Source organism: Podarcis vaucheri, assembly GCF_965113315.1.
Source record: "Podarcis vaucheri genome assembly, chromosome: 16".
NCBI classification, from domain to species: Eukaryota; Metazoa; Chordata; class Lepidosauria; order Squamata; family Lacertidae; genus Podarcis; species Podarcis vaucheri.
The window spans coordinates 9,873,472-9,890,257 of record NC_138754.1 but is presented as its reverse complement, the minus strand read 5'-3'; the positions used below and the strand labels follow the sequence as shown (position 1 = coordinate 9,890,257).

General features: G+C 52.3%; 1 protein-coding gene across 2 annotated transcripts in view; it reads right to left on the bottom strand.

The window, feature by feature from the left end:
* EFNA3 (ephrin A3) overlaps nt 1-14,554 on the bottom strand; it is a 61,645-nt gene extending 47,091 nt beyond the window's left edge. For both annotated transcript variants that reach the window (XM_082202491.1, XM_082202492.1), the window contains exon 1: nt 14,089-14,554. In XM_082202491.1, the coding sequence (XP_082058617.1) occupies nt 14,089-14,516 (428 nt within the window). In that variant the 5' untranslated portion in view covers nt 14,517-14,554. The remainder of the gene's footprint in view (nt 1-14,088) is intronic.
* Nucleotides 14,555-16,786: the final 2,232 nt, after the last annotated feature.

The window sequence follows — 16,786 nt, the reverse complement described above, 5'->3', positions numbered from 1 at the left end:
ATTTCATGAGTGATATTCTGAATACCACTGGGTGGGTCATTAAGTGTAGATTAGTTGCTAAAGCTTTCGTGTCTTGACCTCTTGAGCTTGTGAAGAGTTTTTCTGAGAAGATGGCTGTGCTGCATTTAGTTGTGCTCTGGCTTGGCTTCGTGTATAGGGGCGAGCTGTGATTTTGTGCCTTGTGCCAGCCAGATCTGTGTAGGGATTGCAGGGGGGTGCAGCATCCGGAGGTGCCACTATAGTTTGGCTACTGGATGGAGTCTGTAATATGTCTGTGGAGAGGGTCTGGGTTTGGGTCTGGTGTGGTTGATTGGTGACGGCGTTCTGTGTGCCTCTGGTTCTGGTGTCGGTTTTTGTGGGGAGGGCTAATTTCCAGATGTCTGGCAGGCGGGACGTGTCGTCACGCTTGTTCATGTTGTGAGGGTGTTTCTCTATCTCGATGGCTTCCATGATTATTCTCTTGTGGTGATGTTCCATGTTAAAGAGCAATTTGGAATCTGCAAAATTAATTTCGTGTCCTGTTTCTTTCATGTGTTGGAAAAGAGAGGAAGTTTTTTCTTCTTTTTTGACGGCATTCTTGTGTTCTGCGATACGTGCATTTATTCGTCTGTTTGTTTGTCCAATGTACGTGGCTGGGCAGACTTTGCAGGGTATTTCATAGACCCCTTGGTTTTCCAGCTGGATTTTGTCTTTTGGGTTTCTGAGGATATTGGCTATTTTTTGGTTGGTGCAGAAGGCTGTTTTGATATTGTGTTTATGGAGGATTTTGCTAATTTTGTCTGTAGTGCCCTTGATATAAGGAAGCAGGGCCATGCCATTGTTTTCTTCTGTGTCTTGGTTTTTGGGGGGTGTTTCTTTTTGGATTAGCTTCGTAACCCTGTTTTTCTGGTATCCATTGGCGATTAACACATTTGAGAGATTCTGTAACTCAGTTGTCAAGTGGTCTTTGTCAGCCAGGCGTTTGGTTCTGGAGATGAGAGTCTTGGCTACGGAGTTTATTTGTGCAGGGTGGTGGTGTGATTGTGCATGTAAGTAGCGGTTGGTGTGTGTTTTTTTCCGGTAGATAGTGTGTCCTAGGGAGCCATCAGGTTTTTTGTAGATTAGGACGTCAAGAAAGGGGAGTTGGTTGTTGTCTTCTATTTCCATAGTGAATTGTATTTTGGGGTGTAGGCTGTTGAGATGTGTGAGGAAGCTATCTAGTTTTTCTTTCCCGTGTGGCCAAATTACAAAGGTGTCGTCAACATATCTGAGCCAAAGTTTGGGTTTGTGTTCTGACTTGTCTAAAGCATTGGTTTCAAAGTGTTCCATGTACAAATTTGCGATGACCGGTGAGAGGGGTGATCCCATAGGTGCTCCTTCTATCTGTTTGTATCTTTGTCCATTGTGGATGAAGTACGTGTTGGTTAGGCAGTGGTTGGTCAGGTCCAGGATGTATTTCCTTCCTTATATCAAGGGCACTACAGACAAAATTAGCAAAATCCTCCATAAACACAATATCAAAACAGCCTTCTGCACCAACCAAAAAATAGCCAATATCCTCAGAAACCCAAAAGACAAAATCCAGCTGGAAAACCAAGGGGTCTATGAAATACCCTGCAAAGTCTGCCCAGCCACGTACATTGGACAAACAAACAGACGAATAAATGCACGTATCGCAGAACACAAGAATGCCGTCAAAAAAGAAGAAAAAACTTCCTCTCTTTTCCAACACATGAAAGAAACAGGACACGAAATTAATTTTGCAGATTCCAAATTGCTCTTTAACATGGAACATCACCACAAGAGAATAATCATGGAAGCCATCGAGATAGAGAAACACCCTCACAACATGAACAAGCGTGACGACACGTCCCGCCTGCCAGACATCTGGAAATTAGCCCTCCCCACAAAAACCGACACCAGAACCAGAGGCACACAGAACGCCGTCACCAATCAACCACACCAGACCCAAACCCAGACCCTCTCCACAGACATATTACAGACTCCATCCAGTAGCCAAACTATAGTGGCACCTCCGGATGCTGCACCCCCCTGCAATCCCTACACAGATCTGGCTGGCACAAGGCACAAAACCACAGCTCGCCCCTATACACGAAGCCAAGCCAGAGCACAACTAAATGCAGCACAGCCATCTTCTCAGAAAAACTCTTCACAAGCTCAAGAGGTCAAGACACGAAAGCTTTAGCAACTAATCTACACTTAATGACCCACCCAGTGGTATTCAGAATATCACTCATGAAATCACCCAAGATATCCCTCAAGTAATTAAGGAACAAAAGAAGAAAAGGCACACTAATCTAGGAACTTCCTCTCTGCCCAGAACGTTGGAGGCTATACACCACACCCCTCAACAGTATTTATAGGAACTCAAAAACCAGATTCTGCTCTGTTCCAGTAACAAGAAGCCGAAAGCACCAGCCTGAAGATGACGAGTGAGACCTCGTCGAAACGTCGCCCAGACACCCCGACTCTTACACGGGAAGACACCCGAAGACACCAAAACCTGCATTCCTGTACCCGTGAAAATCTACGAAAGCATATATATATATATATATATATATATATATATATATATATATGGCAGTGGAATGAAATCCCATTCAGGAAAGTTTTCTACCAGTCAGAGATTCCCATGGGATATACCCTTGACCACATTTTAATCCATGGTGTCTGGATTGAGCCCAGAGCCAAAACATCACAGAAACCAATTAAACCTACACAGTTTTTCCAGAGGGTGAACCGTGTTATGAGGCAAACTCTGGCCCATGAAAACCGAGGCCATAATAAATTTGCCTGGGTTTAAAGTGCCACAAGACTTCTTGTCAATGGTTTTTACACAACGTTTCAGTTCTTAAACTCGGGGTGTGTGCGTTAAGCCTCATAGCGAATGGGCCAGGAGGAAATTTATCCAAAGACCACTCTCCTTGGCGACTTCTAGCCGCCATTGCTCCACACAACTGATGTCTTCCAACAATGTCGTGCTTGTAGACCAAATGTCACAAGTCGAGCTCCAAGTGATCCCATGCTAATAATCTGCCTACCCTCTAACACTTTGAAGCCAAAATTGGGGACCCCATCTTTGTATTTTTTTTTATTGCAGGAACACGGCAACCATTTTGGTTGCTGTGATCTTGCGCGATTTGACATCACAGTTCCCCCCCAAAAAAGAGTGCTTTTGGGGGCACGGTGCCCCCAAAAGTACCATAGGGGGTACAGTGTGCCCCCAATCATGTTTGAGGGGAATCATGCTCTGAAATTGCTCAAGAGAACAGCAACCCAAATGGCCGCTCTTGTGATGAAAAACGGGATGGGGTAAGGGGTAGCAGAAACTTCAAGATTCTGGAAGTTGGCTGTCAGTTGGAGGAGGGCAGGGATGGAGGGACCTGGTCATCTTCCAGGTGTTGCAGGACTCCAATTCCCATCATCCCTGACCATTAGACATTGCAGGGGCAATGATGGGAGTTGGAGTCCAACAACGTCTGGATGGCCACAGGTCCCCCCCCCCTTACTGAAGGCCCTTCTCTGGCTTTAAGCCTGATTAAATAAGCACAAATTGGGCTCAAAGCACCCACAACCAGCCAGGCAAGGCACAACACAAGCCCAGAGCTCGGCCTCAGAACTGACACATGGGCCTCAGAAACTAAGACAGGCTGCACACAGTTCCTCTTGACTCTTAGGCTTTTAGCAGAGGGCAGCTGGTGCCTTTTGACCATTAAAAAACCCAACAATTTTACTACCAATAATGCTCTGCTGCTCTGTTACAGATTCATTGCACTTAAAAAATATATATATTCTAGTAGGCTTATATTTTAAGTAGCATTTTCCATTACAAGGCAAACACACACATGCGTTTTCGCTGCCAGGTTTTATTTCATTAAGCCAGAGTATAAAAATACCATAGTATCTAGATATTAGGAGCTGTGCCCCTGGCTTGCTCCATTCCCTGGCTATCCCTCCCAAATATTAACCCACAACAGCAGTGCTTCCCAAACTTGGGTCTCCAGCTGTTTGGGGACTACAATTCCCATCATCCCTGACCACTGGTCCTGCTAGCTAGGGGAGGGGCAACAGCTTGGCTTCACCCCCTGCTTGGTTCCCTGGCTTCATCCTCAGCAAAAACAGGCGTGAGGCAACCCTGATGTTGCTGAAGTACAACTCCCAGCCGCCTCTGCATGGTCAACAGCCAGGGATGGTGGGAGTTGTAGCGTAGCAGCATCCAGAGGACCAAAGGTCCTTCACCGCCCAAGTTGAAAGGATCAGGCAGAAGGGGCAGGGGAGATCCTTCGCTGCTTGGGATCCAGCAGAGCAGCATTCAGTCAGAGCTCACCAAACCAGGCTGGAGGAGTCAAAATCACTCAGCCCAGGACAGCTTCCTATTTCCCCCGTTTCATTACGGCACCCTCCTGCACATCAGCCCCCTGCCAATAATTCATGCACTGATGCTTGATATCGCTGATTCCACATGGAGCATTGACACGGTGAAAGCTTTTTAACAGCGCTGGAGAGAAGGCAATCATGTTTGAAAGTGGCCCTAAGAGCGATCTGGGCGGGTGGAAGGGGGGGAGAGCAAGGAGCAAACCTCTCCTGGGGGTGGAACATCTTAGAAGGCGCAGCAGAAACAGATTTTCCGAAAGCTCCTTCATGGCAACACCTCCCCCCCCCCCAAAAAAAACCCCACCATCCTGGCCTGCAGTAACCTGACACGTCATGTGAGGGTGAAAACCTTTCCTACCTCTGCCCCTAATCAGCTCATCTGTTGAATCATCACAAAATCGGGAGACCGCATTCACAAGTAGCACGGTGGGTTGGCTGGTTTTTTTAAAAAGAAGCTTTTGCATTATACAGTGGTACCTTGGGTTACAGGCGCTTTAGGTTACAGACTCCGCTAACCCAGAAATAGTGCTTCAGGTTAAGAACTTTGCTTCAGGATGAGAACAGAAATCGTGCAGCAGCAGCGGGAGGCCCCATTAGCTAAAGTGGTGCTTCAGGTTAAGAACAGTTTCAGGTTAAGAACAGACCTCTGGAACGAACAAACCCATAATACAAGTGGAGATTTACCCAATGGAAATCATCCTCCATCAGAAACCATTCCCTTCACAGAGAAAGCTAGCTTCTCAGGGAGAAGCAAGGCTACAACTTGTCTCCCTAGTTTTCTACCTGCAGGGAATGTTTGCTTGTTGCCACTGGCACAGAGCAGCATCCAGTCACGTCTGGAAGCAGTGCAGACCAGGCACATGCTCATCACCTCAAATGAGAACTAGACCTTGAAAAGAAAAGGAAAGGGGAAAAAAACCAGAAAGTGTGTCCCTAGCAACAGGGATAAGGATCATCTACACAAAATAAATAACCGCAATCCCATGGGACCAGCAGTCTGATTAAGACTGGCTTTTTCTGTGTGTTATATCGCTGGATGCGCCGGTACATAAAAGAAGATGCTCTTAGGAGCAAATGTGCTTTAGCATTTAGGGAAGAGAGCTGTGCTGGGTTGGGCCACTGGCCTGCCAAGACAAGCCCCGCATTTCCCAGGATCCTGAGAAGCGATGCTGTCAGGGAAGGACTTGGGGCAGAAGCCACACACACACACACACCCTCAATGCAGCAGGGATGCAGGCTTAGTTCCTAGAGGAGAGGGTTATCCATGGCTATGTTCCTACATCGACTGCCAGAGACAGTGCGCCGCTGAATGCCAAATGCTAGGAATCGCAGGTGGGGAGAATTGATGCTGCTGTGGTCAGGTTCAGCTGGGAGCTTCCTACTGGTGCGTCTGGCTGGGGGCCGTAAGAACAGGAGTCTGGACTGGATTAACGGCTATGAGATACAAAGGCTGTGTCTGCTGTAGGCCGGGGCGGTATCAATATATCACCCAGGACCGGTATGAGGAGCAGACCGGTATGTCGGCTTCACTCAGCAGTATATCGCTGGTGAAATGCTCACCGCTCGGTTGCTAGCAGAGGGACTCAGGAGTGGTGGCGGTTTTACCAGCGATACATGGCTGAGTGAAACTGACATCCCACTTTGACCTCACAACTGTGCACAGGGAGAAAAAAAGCTACATTGGCGAGGCATCCATACAGCTTGTTCCTCCTTCTGGATCTTTTAACTGCTCATTTGAGGAGTGTGCGGTTGCCACTCCCCTCCGAACAATCAAAGGACCCCCCCAGCCCGGCACTGGCACCCGCCACAAGCAAGGGACGGGACACCGGGGATGGTGAGAGCTGTGGCTGTGGCAATTTCACCCGGCACCTTGCAGGCTGAGGCCAATGCAGCTTATGTTTCCAACACCACGATATATCGCCAAATGTTTGGCTGGTGATATACTGCGATGTTGAAAAACTGTTATCGCCCAGCCCTAGTCTGCTGTTGGAGAGAGCACTGTGGTGCTCAAAGTCCTGCTTGTAGGTTTCCCATAAGCATCTGGTTGGGAGTGTTAGAAATTCAGGTATATAAACTAATCGCCAAATGGCACCTTAAACCTAGGTCATAGTTGCCACAACAAATGTCTAGATGCCAGGGTTTTTGTGTTTTTTTTTTTGTTTTTTTTTTTGCAATTGGACTTATTATTCTTATTCATTTCATTTCTATGCAGCTTTACATTTTAGAGAACAACTCTCAAAGTGGTTTGCGACACATTATAAGATCAAATAAAACAATCCAGAATAAAACAAATTCAGGCTTCAAGGAAAACATTCCAGAGCCTTCTTTTCTAAATGGCATTTGGTTTTCCCTAGTCGCCAGCCTGGCATCCAAAGATCTCCACGTGGTTGCAATTGGAGCCACGCCAGCGGCAAAATGCGCCTGGCTCCTGGCTAATTTCTAACACAGCAGCGATCGTCTGCTATGGAAAAAGGATGTTGGGCATGATAGGCCCTGATCTAAGCCAAAAGGCCGAGAAGCAATCAGGACAAAGATTCACAACATAAGAATACAGGATAAAACCCACAAACTATATAGTTAAAACAAAAACAAAACAATAACCCCACCCCACAAACACATTTAAAAGGCCACAGAATCAACCAAAGGCCTGGTAAAGAAGAACGTTTTCGCCTGGCACCTAAAGGTGTATAATGGAAGCACCAGGCAAACCTCTCTCGGGAGAACATTCCACAAGCGGGGAGCCACCACAGGAAAGGCCCGTTCTCGTGTTGCCACCCTCCTGACCTCTTGAGGAGGCACATGAAGAAGGGCCTCAAAGGATGATCTCTAAGTCTGGGCTGGTTTATATGAGGAGAGGTGTTCCTTGTGGTCCTGAGCCATTTTACAGAATCCTAGAATTGTAGAGTTGGAAGCGACCATGGGGGGTCATCTGGTCCAAACCCCTGCAATGCAGGAATCTTCTGCCCAAGATTAAGAGTCTTATGCTCTACTGACTGAGCTATCCCAGGGATGAGAAACCACATTGCTGGACTCCAGCTCCCATTGTCCCTGGCTCCTGGCCATCTTCCTTGAGCATCGACCAGGCTAGCCAGGCCACAGCTTGCCCAACCTTGTTGCAGGGTGTTGAGCGCCGTGATCGTATACACAGACTTTGTGGGTTTGAGATATGCATCACACCTGAATCCTGCCTTTCCTCCGGGGAGCTCCTCCTCACGGTGTGCACATGGAGTTAGGAGCCCAGCCTCACCAGCACGTCCACACAAGTTCCTAGTCCACAACATCTCCTTTCCTAGCTGTTCTGGCTGCCCAACTTTATGTATAAATAATTGCGGGTCTGAAAGGAAGACAACCGGCTTTTGTGTAGCTTCTCTGCATCATCACCTGGAAGGGATTCCAAGTTGCCACCAGGAAAATGGCCTTGTATGAGCCTGTAGCTCAGAGAAGGGGAACATGTTGCTGAACTGCAACGCCCATCACCACTGGGCAAGGGCAATGTTTGGTGGGGCGGATGGAAGTTGAAGTCCAGCAACATACAGAGGGCCAAAGAGTCCCTACCCTGCTGTAGTCACTCCATGACTACATGAGATAGGCAAGGCTACCTGGAGACGTCACAGATTGAATTTGGGAGTAGGTACTCTGCCCCTGAGCTATACAGCCCTTCTCCACACAGCGCTACAGTTCCCAGAGTGGTAAAACAACCCATCCTTCTTCCCAGGGACCTGTGGGAATTGTAGCTCTGTGAGGGAGTGCCTCCTGACAACTCTCAGAGCCTTGAAACTACAGTTCCCATGATTCTCTGGGGGACACAGTGGTATCAGAGTGCTTTAAACAGATGGTGAGGATGGGGTCTGAAATGCTCAGCACACATTCGCAAGCCCTGTGAACCCACATGCGAGAATACAGCTTGCAATGATCTTTCCGCGCTTTGTGTGTTAATTTCCTGCGTAGAAATTCCTCCACAGGAGGAAGCTGTGAATGTGACCTAGCGATATCCCTACCCGCCAAAAAATCCCTCTGCGCCAAAGATGGAGAATCAGTGGCTCTCAAACTCCCATCAGTTATGGATGATGGGAGTTGTAGTCTCAACACTTCCGGTGGGGCACAGATTCCTCACGCTTGGCTCAACAGGGCTGCGAAACACAGATTTGATAGCCCCATAAGGAATCCTGGGAGTATTTCCACACACACACAATCTTACTCAGATGTCTACCCACTAAAATGTGGCAAAATTTAAGCTGGTATTCTTCTCCCTCCTGTTAAGATAATGCCAGTGTTCAACACACCCCCATACTATTGATCTTTCTAACACTGTTCCCTGCTTGCAGAGCATGAGGACTAGAAACCTTCCATGAATAACATGCCAGCCTGTCTTTTTAAAAGAAAATGGTAAGAAGTTTAAAGGTTTCCCAATTCAAGCTATTCCACAACCGACCCCAGTTGGCTCTCTGTTTTGAAAAGGGCAGGGAGTGTTTGATCCTCGTCTGAAGACTGAGAAATAAGACTGAGAGATGTGTGGAGCTTTTGTATGCGGGACCCTCTAAAGAAGACCACCTCCCAACCTTTCCTCCGCCCATCCTGGACCAATCAGCAGCTCTGCAGCTCATCAGCACACCAGTCACATCTGCCCTTGTCCGGAAAAACACACAGATACACACCAGTGTGACACAGGGACCTGCTTAAAAAGCAAGAGGGGCGTGAACCCCAGAGATTTTTGGGGAGCGGAGGACACCTTTTCTGCAGGGAGTCTGAAGACAACAACAACCACCACCATAATCTCGGAGCAGGCATGAAAGACTTAAAAATAAAAGGGATGGAGACCAAACTCAGGCAGGTGGCATCAGTTTCATCTCTAATACAATATTTGGAGGAGAGGATCAGGTTGCGTTGATGTCCGATCTAGGAAAATCCCAGGCTGCAGTTGACCCAAGTGCCTAGAAAAATGCAGTAACCATGGCTCTTTTGGAACTCTGCAGCCAATTTTTATTTTTTTAAAAACCTATCAAACATCCTGAAAATGCAAAGCATTTCTCCGGCCTAAGGGTAATCCACTAAGGCCATGCCGGTTACTGAAAGGTGATGGGACGGGTGATGGAGCGAAGACCTAGCGATGAAGCCATCTTGGAGCCCCCAAAACCAATGGCAAACCTCCATCTCATTGTGGGTTTGCAGGAAATGTGGTCCTGAGGAGAGTGGCGCACATAAGTCAAAGCAGGCAGAAAAAGACCAGTGGGGCACGTTCTCTCTCTTTCTCTGTGTGTGTGTGTAAGACGCCGCATTGATGAAACGGGTTTGGGGGCGGGGGACAGGGCAGACGTCAAAAAACTCATTCCCTCCCCGATCCTGGATAATAAGAGCAACCTGCTTCAGCAGCAGTTGGAATGAGAGGAAAACTGGATATTCATAAACACAAACAAGCTTTGTACGGAGGGGAAGAAATGCTCCCTAATGTCTCTCCAGGGGAATGGGGGAAAAGCAAGCAGCTTCCCAGAGGTGGAAGAATTGGGGCATCGTCTCGTCTCCATCCCAAGAAGGGCTACTGCGCTCGTTCTCAAAGCCTAGCACCCTAAGGCCGCAGGAACAGCTTTCAACGCTGTCAGGTCAAAATGTCTCCAGAGCAACCTCATCCCCATGACAGGTGTCTCGCGGGGGGTTGTTTATGGCTTGTCTAAACACCCGGTGACCAGAGCCCCACAAGGACCAATTCCGCCGATAATTTATCCCCAAAATCCCGGCGCGCAAGGCTATGTACGGCGCGTGCGGCTGCAGTGAAACCAACACTGCCGCACTGCTCCGCCATAAATATCCCCGACGCGCCGGCAACTCGGCTCTGCGGCAGGGACCCCCCGCCCCCCCCCAACAACACGCCTCGGCTCACCACAAAAGGCGGGGGCCCAGCACCCACGGCGCGGTTTGCGGGGACGTAAAGACCGAAGGGAAAAGGGAGCCGCACCGAAGCCTTTCTCCGACACCCCAGCAAAGACAACCATCAAATGGCTAGGCCCCAAAAAGGAGTCCGCGGCACCGAGCGGGGAAAGGTTTGGTTTGGGGTGCCGAGGTCTCGTGGGAAATAAGCCAAGCCAGGTGAGCTGGGCCCGTTGTGACCACTGCCATCACTGCCGCCAAGGCAGCCCCAGTGCATTGTGGGTCAGGCTCTGCAGAGCAGATCTACCTGAGCCCTTGATACGGCTCCTTAGCAACCATCCTCTCTCTTCAACTGCCACCCCCACCCCTGCGCCGCACACACACATGCACGCACGCACACACACAACCACTAAAAGTCAGGCCAGGTTAGAAAGCTTTTTAGCCGGAGGAAGGGGGCTGGGTGTGTGGGGAGGTCCCCCCCAGCAAAGGGCCCCGCGTCCGCTGCTCCGCCATTGTGTGGCGCCCGCCAGCGCCCAATTCAGAGGCGCAATTTATGGGGCCTGGGCTTCCGCCTCAGGAGACATTCTCAAAGGAGACGGTCCTCCCTCGAGGCACACAGAAAAGAGGCGCGGGAGAGGGAACGGGCGGAGGGCGTGAGACCCAGACGCACCAAGGACGGACGGACAGATAGACACTGGGGAACAGGAGGGAGAGAAATTTGCAGACAGCCGGGCACACGTGGACTCCAGGCTCGACCCGTCCTTCCCAGCGTCGGTTAACGGCCAAGTCCCAGAGAAAATGGAAGCCACAGACGCAAAGCGGCACGGATATGCCACCGGGGAGTAGGAAACAGGCGCTGGCAGAGGGTCAGACCCCAGAGGGTCACCCTGTTCCCAAGCCACGCCAGCACCCATTTTTAGGGTCCTGTGCCTGGTGCCGCCCACTTACGCTGCCGCCCTGGTCTCCCCACGCCGGCCGTGTCCCTTCCTTCGCTTCACCCCATGGGCAGAGCATTAGAGATGCAAGACACAGGCGCTGTTAACTCCCCCATTGATCTGGCTCCCTGTGGCTCTGTTCGGCGGCCATTACAATTTCCAGATTATTACTTAAAGCCCCCATTGATTTATTTTATTTTTTTACAAAAAGCGAAGGGGTGGAATCACGCAGAGAAACGGCGACTCGGCAAGGTGTCCCACCTTGCAAAACAACACTTTCCTGTTCAAGTCTCTAGATCTGGGCCACTTGCGGCACCAGCAGCCGCCGGTCAAGCCAAATGCACTTGGGAATCAACGCCGCGGCTCGTTGGAGGTTCGATCCCGGAGCTACACACGTAAATAAAAGGGGGGCAGGCGTCCTACACAAGCAGAGAACCACGTCTTCCTCAGCCAAGGATTGCTGCCACACAGCAGGCCCTGCCTGGGCCCTCTAAAGAAATCAGGTGGCTTTGTTGGTTAATCAGCCTCCCGCCACATGAGAGAGAGGGGGGGGGGAACATTGCTGGCCACCAGAACTCCACCAGGAATTCGAGTGGACCACACATGAATGAATAAAGAGGGATAGGCCAAATTATATACCGCCCCCCATCACACTTCAAAATACAAGCGGCAGGCCCGTGGAAGCAGCTCTAACTGGCTCATATTAAGCAAACTGGGGGGGGGGGAGGTGTGTACAACCCCCCTCTCACTTGCTATCTATCACCAGCGTGTTTACACGGAGCCCAGCAGTCAATAGAGCCGGCTAAATGACGCTCCTTCTGAAACAAAAGAGAATCAAGAGATGGTGTGTGCGATAAATATCTTTCAGATCCCTCCCACTTGGGAAAACAAAATGCCCTTAATGCCTCCAGCTTTCAAACCGTGCGGCTCCCCACTGTCAGCCCCCCTGGTTAACCCCCCTCCCACACACACACTACACACCTTCTCTCTGTGTGTGTGTGTGTGTGTTCCCAAACACTCACATACAGGCAGCCAGTTTCCTTTGTGGTGCCCTGGCAAATTTACAAAGGAAGGGTCAGGCAGGTGAGCCCCTTCAGAAAGGGTGAAAAGGTGACGCTGAAAGGCCTCAGCTGAGCAGGGGGCGCCTCTGTCCTTGCATGCAGGTGGTCCTAAGTTGGATCCCTGGCATCTCCCTGCCTGAAAGAGCTGCTGCCAGCCAGTGTAGACCGCACTGAGTTAGAAGCACCAAGTCTCTCTCTGACTCCAGAGAAGGCTATGCTAGGATGAACACCGGCCTTGCCTGTCTCGGATGGTTTTAAAAGAGGCATTTTAAAAAAATACGGGGGGTGTGTGTGTGAGAAATGATTAGGCATCAATCAGGCAGCTTCCGTCCTTGCAAACACACACACACTCCAAATCCCTGCATGAATGTTCAAGAGAGACAGATTCTCCCTTGGCACTTTGCCTTTCTCTTTGCAATAAACACCCCACAGCCTTCCCTCTCTCTCGCTAAGCAGCAGCCAGTTAGGAGGAGGAGGAGGAAGAAGAAGGGGGGAAAACCTCGCCCAGTTCCCAGAGGAGCCCCGGCACTGCCTGGGCACGTGCCACGGGGTGCTTCGGGGATGCAAGGCGGGCAGGGCGCTCGGCGTCCCCCCCGCATCTGCCGTGCCTACAGATCGGTAGGCGTGCGTCTTCTCTGCCAGTCTCGCGGCTCAGCCCCACAAACAGCCGGGGAGCCCGTGCCAGGGCTGGCGAGGGTTTGGCACACGGAGTCACACCTAGGCTCGGATATATAGGTCACGCCACACACACATGATCAAGGCTGGGCACTCTGTGTGGCGAGAGTCCTGGGGGTAGCAGCAGGCATGGGGAGATCTCGGTCGGGACGGTTATATATATAAAAAAGGGCAGAGCGTGCCCCCCCCCCAAATAGTGTGTGCCACCCAAGTTTTGGGTGCTGGTAGTGCCCACGGGGGTGCAAAGGTCACGTTGTCTCTCTCTCTCACACACAGAGGGCTCTGTTGCCCTTCAACCGCGGTCTGATCGAGCCCCCCCCCCCACCAAAACCCCTGAACTAAGGAGAAATTGTCCTTTAAAAAAACAACCGACGGTCAAGGAAATAAACAAATAAACTCGCTCGGAAAGCGCAGACAGCCCCGCTCCCCCTCTCTAAACACACCTCGCTATGGAGGCCACGGTGCCTGGATTTAGGGGAATTTGGCGGCGGCGGCGGGGGGTTAAGAAGCGGAGCAGAGCTGAAATTGCAAAAACTAGAGGGGGAAACAGACGGTGGGGGGGACGGAGACGGGCAAGGAGAGACGGGGGTGCCGGCGAGTTGTGGGGTGGAGAGAGGGAGAGAGAAGAGAGACTGGGGTCCCAGTCCAGACAGCCGCCAGACTGGGGGAGGGGGCGATTAGGAAGGAAAGAGGGTGGAGAGAAGGGGGGGCGGCAGAGGAAGCTTCATATTCTGCAGGATCTCTCCCGACGCACAGACAAAAAGCAGACAACCCCGCTCCCTTCCCCCCCCCCATGAAATCTCTGCTGCCCCATCCCCAGGTTCCGGCGACGCGCGGACCCCGATCCCCACCGCGCACGTGCCCTCGCCCCGTCCACGTGCACGCGCACCCCCTCCTCCCAGACACCCCCTCCCCCCTTATGCAGTGCACGCGCGCCCTCTCCCACCTCACCCGCCGACCCCGCTTTGCCTAACACCCACCTTCGCCTCCCGCTCCGGGGCAAATTCCGGGGGTCCAGGCAGGGATATACAGGCGCAAACGGACAAACGGAGCCCGATCTCTTTTCTCCTTGAGCAACCCCCCTTTAAAAAAAAGCAAAAACACTGTCCCCCCATCCCTCTCCCACTCTCCCGCCACCCCACTCCCACCCCACCCCCCAAACCCCCGGGTCCGGTACTCACTGCGGGTTGGAGCTGTTCCAATGCACCGCGTGCCGGTTGCCGAGGCTGCCGGCGGGGCCGTGGCACAGCAAGCAGAGCAGCGGGAGGAGCAGCAGGAGCGGCGGGGCAGGCGGCGGCGGCGGCAGCAGGAGCGCGGCCATCCCGCCGGCCGGGGCAGCGCAGCGCCAGGCGCGACCGTGCACGAGAGGCGAAGCCGCCGGAACGGAGAGCGAGGGCGAGAAAGAGATCCAAAGGCGATCGGAGCCGCCGCCGTCCTCCTCCTCCTCCTCTTCGCCGCCGGAGCCCCCAGCGCCGCCGAGGCTCCTCCTTCCCTCCTCCTTGCGCGCCTCCGGCCCCGGGACCGCCCCCCTCGCGCGCTCCCTGCACGCCGCGCGCGCCCGATCTTTCCCACGGGCTCCCCACGCTGCGCGCCCGACGCGTCTCTCCATCTATTGGGGGTCCCTTTCCTGGCGCGCCCTTTGCTTTCGATTACAGGCGGGGGAGGCGTGTCCGTGTCCGGCCACTACGCCCCGCCCCCTTTTAAAGAAAGCCCCCCCCTCTCGCAGAACATCTGGAGAACCCCCCTCCCTTTCAAACACACACCTTTCCTTCCTCCTTCTCCCTCATATAAAATATTACATTTGTGCCAAGGCTGTTTTGAATTCTGTGCGGAGTCAAAAATCACAGGGACAGGCCCGTGGGCATGGGCAGAGTGCCTTCGCCTCAGCATTTCCCCGGGGCTTTGTCCTTGGGACTCACTTGTGAATGAGAGAGGGGCTGATGTTAAAAACATCAATAATATTTTTAATTCTGTGGAAACAGGGGAAGTTGGCCACTGGAGGGAAAGGGCCTCTGAGTACACCTTATCTGCAAAGGTTTAAACGCTGCCTTTGAAGGCCACAACTTTGCAGCGCTCAGGATGTGGGCAAATCCAGCGGGGACGCAGCCTCTGAGCATGGGCAGAGGGCCTTGCCATCAGTAGCCACTGGACATCTGGGAAGTGGAAGGAAAGTCAGGTTTATAGGGCAACAATTTCCAGGCTGGAGCGAGAAGGCCCCCCTCGGCCCCTGGCAAACTCTACAATTTAGGAAATAATTGTTGCCAGGTGGCGAACATCTGGAAGAAAGCTAGAGGTTGTCTTTTATCTCCCCACTCTCCATCCATCCCCCAAACAGAACTAGGAGCAGGCTTCATCCTGAGAGGTGGGGGGACAACCCACCATTCTCAGCCGCAGAACTACGTAGTTTCTATGCCGGGGGGCGGGGGGGGGATAATGAGAAGAGAAAAGTGCCTCTGAGGTGGCGCAGAGCGCTGTTTCCTCTCCTTCCTCGTGGAATGGTAGCCAGCCTCCCTGCGTTCTGAGATCAGGAACCACAGCTTCCAGGGGAAAGGGTGTGGTTTGCTTGGCACCTATCCTGTTAAGCAACCAGCAAAGAATGTCCTGGAATGGACTCCGGAGTATGGAGTTGGCCGGGTCCTCAATGGCAGAGAATCTGCAGGTTTGAAACTCTCCACTACCACCACCTCCTCCCTGGCTACTGCGGTCTCATGCGGAAAAATGGGGAGGCCTCCCTGTGATCCCAAAAAAAGCTGATCCAGAAAACCTGGGAGGCAGACAACACCTTCCCGCCCACCAGGGAGAAAATCAACGCCAGCCGGCAGGGCCCAGCCCTTGCCTGAACATGTCTGGGGCTGTGGCCATGGCTGCGGCTCAGGCGCGTCAGGAATGTCGCCCCAGGTCCTGGGCCAAGGTGCGAATGCTGGCCTGGGACTGAGAAAGGAGCACTGTGCCAGGGTGACTCCACCCTTCCCTTCTGCTTGGCAAAGCAACAAAGCGCAGGCCACTTCCCTGAAGCAGGGGAAATCTGTGGCCCTCTGGCTGTCGCAGGACTACAATGCCCATCGTCCCTGACCAGCGGCCGTGCTGCCTGGGGGTTGATGGTGTCAGGAGTGTGTGTGGGAGCCAGGCCCTGTGACCAGCAGGGCTTCGCAGGACTGGGGCCTTCCTAAGTTTGTTCTGGAGAGTCAAGTTGAGGCCGCACAGGTGAAGCCGCTTGGTAACTGACTGCACCTGGTAGCAAGAGCTGGGAAGGGATATATTGGTCAGCCTTTCCCTTCGGCTTTTTGCCACAGCAACACGTTTCCTGTCTTGCTGTGTTTGGCTTCTTGCTTCCTGATCCTTGGACCTTGGCTTCATGGCTCCCTGCCAGTGGCGTAGCGTGGGTTGTCAGCACCCGGGGCAATGCAAGTAATTTGCGCCCCCTAACCCGTGGATTTGCGCCCCCTAACCCTAACCCCCAGATGTTGCGCCCGGTGCGGCCGGGGGCCCCCCCTGCACCCCCACGCTACGCCACTGCTCCCTGCTTCCTGACCCTCAAACCCCTGGCTGCTGGACTCTCGTTCCTGCTCCCACCCCGCATCTTGCCCCCTGTCCCAACGTCCTCATCCGGGACTTCGGTTGCCTGTAGACCGGACCGTGACAGATGGTAGCTGCAGTCTAATGATATCTAGAGTAGCCTCTAGGCAGAAGAACAGGGAGGGGGCCCTGTTGCCCTCTAGATGCTGTTAAGACAACAACTGCCATCAGCCTTGACCATTGGTTGCGCTGGTTGGCGGTTGATGAGAGCTGGAATCCAAGAACATTGCTGGATTACAACTGCCATCATCCATGACCAGTGGCCATGCTGTCCAGGGGCTGATGGGAACTGTAACCCAACAA